Genomic DNA, 6,981 nt, shown 5'->3' on the forward strand with positions numbered 1-6,981 from the left:
TATTTAATGTAAGTACACTGTAGCTGCCTTCAGACACTCCAGAAGAGGGCGCCAGATCTCATTACGGACGGTTGAGAGCCACCATGTGGTTGCTGGGAATTGAACTCAGGACCTTCGGAAGAGCAGTCAGTGCTCTTAACGGCTGAGCCATCTCTCCAGCTCCCAGAAAAAGTTTTCTAGGTAAAGTTCCTGCTACCAAGGCTAGTGACCCAACATCAGCCACCAGAACATACGTGGTAGAAGGAGAGCACCAACTCCTACTACAAGTTGTCTTGCCCACCAAAAGTAAATAAAGTAACAAAATTTTAAAGACAAAAAAAATTATTTCTCATATACTGTGGCCTAGCTCTGCTGCTCGGTGAGGTAGGTTTGACTGGGAATGCTTGCTGTTCTTACCTGGCCAAGGATAAACATCTGTGGAAGTCNTGCTGGTTAGTTATTAAGTTGACATGAGCTGGGGTCAGCTGGAAAGAAGGAACCTCACTTGAGGAAATGTAGGACATTNTCTTGATCAGTGATTGGAAAGAAAGGACCAAGCTTGCTGTTGGTGGGTACCGCCCTGAGGCTCGTGGTCCTGGGTTATATGCAAACAAAACAAAACTGAACAAGCCATGTAAAGCAGGCCAGTAAACAGCATTCTTCTATGGCCTCTGCTTCCATTCTTGTTGCTGCTGTTGTTGAAGCAGGGTCTGTAACATGACTTTCTAGGCCTGCCAGCTCCCAGACAATGACAAGGAACCTTTTATATTATTTATGAAAGCTTTAGACCCTAGCTTATTCTTTTTTTTTTTAAGATTTATTTATTATTATATCTAAGTACACTGTAGTTGTCTTCAGATGCACCAGAAGAGGGCATCAGATCTCATTACAGATGGTTGTGAGCCACCATGTGGTTGCTGGGATTTGAACTCAGGACCTTTGGAAGAGCAGTCGGTGCTCTTAACCACTGAGCCATCTCTCCAGCCCGACCCTAGCTTATTCTTGTTCCCAACTAGCTCTTATAATCTTAATTAACCCATTTATTTTAATCTATATTCTGCCACATGGCTTAATACCTCTCCTCAGTTTCATAACTGAGTCTTCCTGGCAAATCTGTCTCTCACTGACATATCTACCACCTCAGACTTTCCAGAGTTCCCATCTCTCCCAGAAGTCCCGCCTCTTCTCTCCTGCCTTGCTATAGGCTGTTTAGCGATTTATTAAACCAATCAGAAAGTGATGGAGAAGACATTTACAAAATACTAACAAGCAACCTTTATACAGTGCACAAGAAGATCACCCCAACAAGGGTCTCTATGTGGTCTTGGTTGTTCTGGAACTCACTCTTAAACCAGACTCTGAGAGTCACAAACTCACAAAGATCCTCCTGCCTCTGCTTCCCAAGGGCTGGAATTAAAGTCTACCACACTGGTCTCATCCAGTTCAAATCTTCAGAGAGTTCCTGTTCTGACTTCCCTTCATGATAAGTTATAAACAGANAGATGCACCAGAAGAGGGCATCAGATCTCATTACAGATGGTTGTGAGCCACCATGTGGTTGCTGGGATTTGAACTCAGGACCTTTGGAAGAGCAGTCGGTGCTCTTAACCACTGAGCCATCTCTCCAGCCCGACCCTAGCTTATTCTTGTTCCCAACTAGCTCTTATAATCTTAATTAACCCATTTATTTTAATCTATATTCTGCCACATGGCTTAATACCTCTCCTCAGTTTCATAACTGAGTCTTCCTGGCAAATCTGTCTCTCACTGACATATCTACCACCTCAGACTTTCCAGAGTTCCCATCTCTCCCAGAAGTCCCGCCTCTTCTCTCCTGCCTTGCTATAGGCTGTTTAGCGATTTATTAAACCAATCAGAAAGTGATGGAGAAGACATTTACAAAATACTAACAAGCAACCTTTATACAGTGCACAAGAAGATCACCCCAACAAGGGTCTCTATGTGGTCTTGGTTGTTCTGGAACTCACTCTTAAACCAGACTCTGAGAGTCACAAACTCACAAAGATCCTCCTGCCTCTGCTTCCCAAGGGCTGGAATTAAAGTCTACCACACTGGTCTCATCCAGTTCAAATCTTCAGAGAGTTCCTGTTCTGACTTCCCTTCATGATAAGTTATAAACAGAGATAAAACTATTTCCTCCCAAGTTGCTTTTGGTCTTGTTATTTTGCTACAGCAGTAGAAAGCAAACTGAGACAAATGCTTCTTCATGCATGGCTGATGCCATGGCTGGTATGGCTGGAACAACTGCAAGCCTTTTTACGTTCCTAGCATGAGTGTATGCTAACCAAACTTCCGATGTGGCACCTCATTTACTGCAGTGCTCATGATTCGGGAAGGCAGAACAGAAACTACATGAGATTTGTGATACAGCATTGCTTGTGCTGTGTTCTGTTTGTCATTCAGAGCCAGCCTACATCAGTCTGGGAAGGGATGAGATGGTGTGTGAGTAATACTGGGAAGCATGGTCCACTTGGAGCAAACTGGAGACTAGCTGTTGTTGGCAAACTTTAACTGGGAGATGCAATACACATATCTATTTACCCTGAAAGATAGCCCAAGACAGATGAAAGTTCAACTTGGTGAACCAGTGAGTTTAAAGAGGTTTAAAGAGGAGTATGGGTATGGGTTCACTTAAAAAGCAATTTCATCACTGAAATCCACTCAAGCACTTAGAAGCTGTCACTCTGCAGTCTCCTTCCCTAGGATAGCAGTTGTTTACTCCTATAAAGCTGAGAAGGGGCCTTCTAGAACCTTCTACTTCTCAGGCATGTTATGTTTTGATTATCTCCTGAGTTCCCCTTCTGTCCTGGAGGAAAGTGCTTTTTTGCCTGTGTATGTTATTTAATTCTCAACATCTGTTTAGTTTAATGGTGACTTTATATATAAGAAAAGTGATGTGGTGGTCTATTAGATGGCTCAGTAGGTAAAGGCTCTTGCACCAAACATGAAGATCAGAGTTTGGTCCCTGGGGCCCACGTGGTGAAAGGAGAAAACTAACTCCCATAAATTGTCCTTTTACTACAAACATGTACTGTAACACAAAGAAATAATTTAAAAAAAAAAAAAAAAGGAATGTCTAAGCTAGGCAAACACCTTTAATCCCAGCACTTGGGAGGCAGAAACAGGTGCATCTCTGAGTTCCAGGCAGCCAGATCTACATAGTGAGTTCCAAGACAACCACAGCTACACAGAGAAACCCTATCTTGAAAATCTCGAAAATGTCTAAAGCCAGATGTAGTGGTGCATGTCTTTAGTCCCAGCATTGGGGAGGCAGGGGCAGGCAGTCTGTGAGTTCAAGGCCAACCTGGCCTACATAGTGATTTTCAGCCAGAGCTACATAATGAGACCCTGTCTTTTTAAAAGAAAAAAANATATATCTTAAGAGATTTGAAGTGCAAAAAAATTANCTCCTCTGGGTAGGTAGCTCAATGGTAAAATACTTCCCTAAGATCAGTTCTCATCTGGCACTTTATAAAAAAGATAAAGGTTAACTCCTCCAGGGCCACATATGATTCTGAGTGTTTTGGGGTGTGTGTGTGTATGTGTATGTATGTGTATATGTGTGTGTGTGTATGTATGTGTGTGTGTGTGTGTATGTGTATGTATTTGTATTTGATGTGGTTCTGAAGGTGGAACCCACCACCTTGTACTTGCTAGGCAAGCCCTCTGCTACCACAGTACAGTGCTAACCCTAACCCTATGCCATATCCTTTTTATTCTCTCTCAGGTTCCTCTGGGGAAAGGACGACGGTGTGTTGTTTTAGCAGATGGATTCTACGAGTGGCAGCGGTGTCAGGGAACAAACCAGAGGCAACCATACTTCATCTATTTTCCTCAAATCAAGACAGAGAAGGTATGAGCAGTTGTGTAAACAGTATGTTTGGAAAAGACAGAGAAACAAATCAAGGTCATATAGCAATGTTTCTGCAAACATTATAGGACACATATAATGTTGATTCTACTCATTGGTGTATAATATAGGGTATGTTAATCATACTCTCTGCTGTTACTACAACAAAAATGCTTAATGTCACATTTCTCAAAACTATCTTATCATTAATACAGATCTACNGTTTATTTTTGAGATTNTAATATGATTGCAACATTTCTCCCTTTCTTTCCTCTAAACTCTCCCATATACCCCTCATGTCCCATGGCCTATTTTTTTATTGTTATTGCATGTAAATATGTATATTTACATTCCTAAGTATGCCCTGCTCAATCCGTATACTTTCGAGTATATGTATGTTTTCAGTGCTGACCACCTGGCACTGGACACAAGCTGGTGTGCTCTTCCCTGGGAAAGATATTTCTCCCACTCCCAGTATTCCTCAGTTGCTGAAGTGGTTTTGTAGGGTTGAGGCCTTGTGGGCCTTTCCCCCATCTACTTTAGCATGTCCACTGGTGTCCTTGTTCAGAGCACATTTGGTCAGTCATGTTGGTAAGACTTTGTGGATTTAGTTTCTGACATTATTAGGAAATACAATATCATAGNCAACTCCCTGATCCTCTGGCTCTTACAGCCTTCCCACCNTTTCTTTTTGCAGTGTTCTCTNAGCCTCAGGTGCAGGAGTGTTTTATAGAGGTATCCATTGAGATGGGCTCCACAACTCTTCATTTTAATTGGTTGTGGTTTTCTGTAATGATCTGTGTTGCAAAAAGGTTTTCTTTTTTAATGTAGTTTGAAGGCTACACTTGTCTGTGCTATGAAGACAAATGCTTAGATTGTTGTTAAGGATTATGCAGGTTTAGTACAGTAGTGGGTGTAGTCGTAGATTCTCCTGTATCCATGACTTCACTAGCACTGAGTAGCTGGCTCTNGTAGTTAATANACATTCCAGTAGCAGGCATGGTTTCCCTCTTGTTGAGTGGATCTTAATTTCAATTAGTGAGCTATTGGTTATCACCATGGGATGTGAGCCACTACTGCACCCTTTGGGTTATCATGCCATGCTTGTCATTGATGTGGTTCAAAAGCATCATAACTAGGTAGACTGTTGGTTGCCTCCGTCCTTTGGAAGCTTGCGTAATATTTTTGGTCCAAAAAAAAGCTAGCCTAAGGGAATGGGCATATGAGCCTGTTCAATTTAGATATCTCTGGGCCTTGTTTCTGAAGGGCATGGTGTCTTCAGCAATAGGAATTTACCTTCTACCTTTGTCTCATTTTGTGAATCTGCCTGGTCTAGAATTTAGTATGAAGACCAGGCTTGCCTCAAACTCACTGAGATCTACTCACCTCTACCTCCTAAGTGCTGGGACTAATGTATGTACCAGCTATACATGGTGCTTAACACCTTTAATCCCAGCACTTGGGAGGCAGAGGAGGACAGATCTCTGTAATTCTGACTGTCATAGAATTTGATATGTAGACCAGGCTGTCTGTGAGCTCACAAAGATTAAACTGTCTCTGCCTTTGGCCTCCTCTTCCTCAGCCTGAGTGTTGGGATTAAAGGTGTGTGCCAGCGTGCCCTGCAAGATTATTAGCAAGTCAAAACTGAAGATTGGTTCTTAGAAGAGAAGTAGGTAGAGAAGAAAAACAGATTAGGGTGCTCAGTCCCTGATTGACTTGGCTTTGTTTGTTTGATATAAATAAAGATTTAACTATTTACTCCCTAGATGTTTAATCAGCTATTTCTAAACTAAAACTAGATTGAACTGAGTGCTTTCCTTTTCTTTCCTCCGTTTTCTCTCTGCCACCAGCATTACTATTTTTTTTTTCTATGTTTGGGTTTTTGAATTAAGCCTCTTCATTTATCTAGTAGTCACTCTCGATAAGCCTGGGTTTTTCTTTGTGATGTATAATTCTGCATTCTTCAACCTGTTTACATCTGCTTGGGGTTCTTCAGTGGTAGCAAACTCTCAAGCTTTAAAAGGTAGAGCCATTTTCAGTTCTTCTGACAACCATTCCGTTCATGAGCCACATGTTATTCCTCTTCCAAGGAAAAAAACAAAACAACAAAAGCTCTTCTATATCAAATAAGCCTCTATGGCTGGAGACCTTCTGAGTTACCATTCGACCCTTTTACAGATAAGTCAGGTCCTCCAAAAGCTACTTCCTGCTCTCTTCCTTTTTCTTTTTGAGTCAGGGTTTCTCTGTGTAGCCCTGGCTGTCCTGGAATTTGTGCTATAGACCAAGCTGGCCTCAAACTTAGAGATCCCTGGCCTCTGCCTCCCAAGTGCTGGGATTAAAGGTGTGTTTCACCACTGCCCAGCAACTTCCTGCTCTCTTGGACACTAATGCCAAGTTTGTTCCCGGAACCTAGGTACACATAACCGTGTATGCTTATGCAGGTAGAGGCCACAGTTTGGTACGGCATGTCTTCCTCAGTTGTCTTTGTTTTGTTTTGTTTTGTTTTGTTTTTTGAGAAAGGGTCTTTCAATGAACTGGAAGCTCACTGATCTTCATGATTGTATTGGAAGCACTTGACTGATTTGAGCCATCTCCACAGCTGCTTTTGAATTGATGGGCCATTTTGATTTGGGGAGGGGGGTAGGGAAGTTCTGTTTTTTGAGACAGGATCTCTCTATTATGTAGCCCTGGCTGTCCTGGAAACCCTATATAGACAGGCCTCAAACACACAGAGATCTACCTACCTTGTCTCCTCAGTTCTGGGATTAAAGACATGCTACTAAACCCAGTTGAAATCTGGTTTTGTATTTCTGAAAAAAGCATTTATTTATGTACTATTGATGTGTTAGGTTATTGATATTGTCCCATAGTTCTTGAGTGGTTTCTTCTGAATTTTTTCTTTTCTGTGTTTCAGTTTGGGTAATGTTCTTTTGGGGGGGGGGTTGGGGGTTTTTTTTTCGAGACAGGGTTTCTCTGTATAGCCCTGGCTGTCCTGGAACTCACTTTGTAGACCAGGCTGGCCTCGAACTCAGAAATCCGACTGCCTCTGCCTCCCAAGTGCTGGGATTAAAGGCATGTGCCACTGTTCTTTTTTTAAAGAGGCCTTTAACTTTTTTTTTTAAAGATTTATT

The 6,981-nt window shown here is 42.0% G+C and overlaps 1 protein-coding gene across 1 annotated transcript in view; it reads left to right on the forward strand.

Moving 5' to 3' along the window:
• The window catches only part of Hmces (5-hydroxymethylcytosine binding, ES cell specific), a 23,764-nt gene that overhangs the window by 4,923 nt on the left and 11,860 nt on the right, over positions 1 to 6,981 (forward strand). Inside the window, exon 2 of the mRNA XM_029478166.1 lies at positions 3,728 to 3,853. Coding sequence (XP_029334026.1) covers positions 3,728 to 3,853 — 126 coding nt within the window. The remainder of the gene's footprint in view (positions 1 to 3,727; positions 3,854 to 6,981) is intronic.

The sequence above is a fragment of the Mus caroli genome, chromosome 6, assembly GCF_900094665.2.
Source record: "Mus caroli chromosome 6, CAROLI_EIJ_v1.1, whole genome shotgun sequence".
In the NCBI taxonomy this organism is placed as follows: domain Eukaryota; kingdom Metazoa; phylum Chordata; class Mammalia; order Rodentia; family Muridae; genus Mus; species Mus caroli.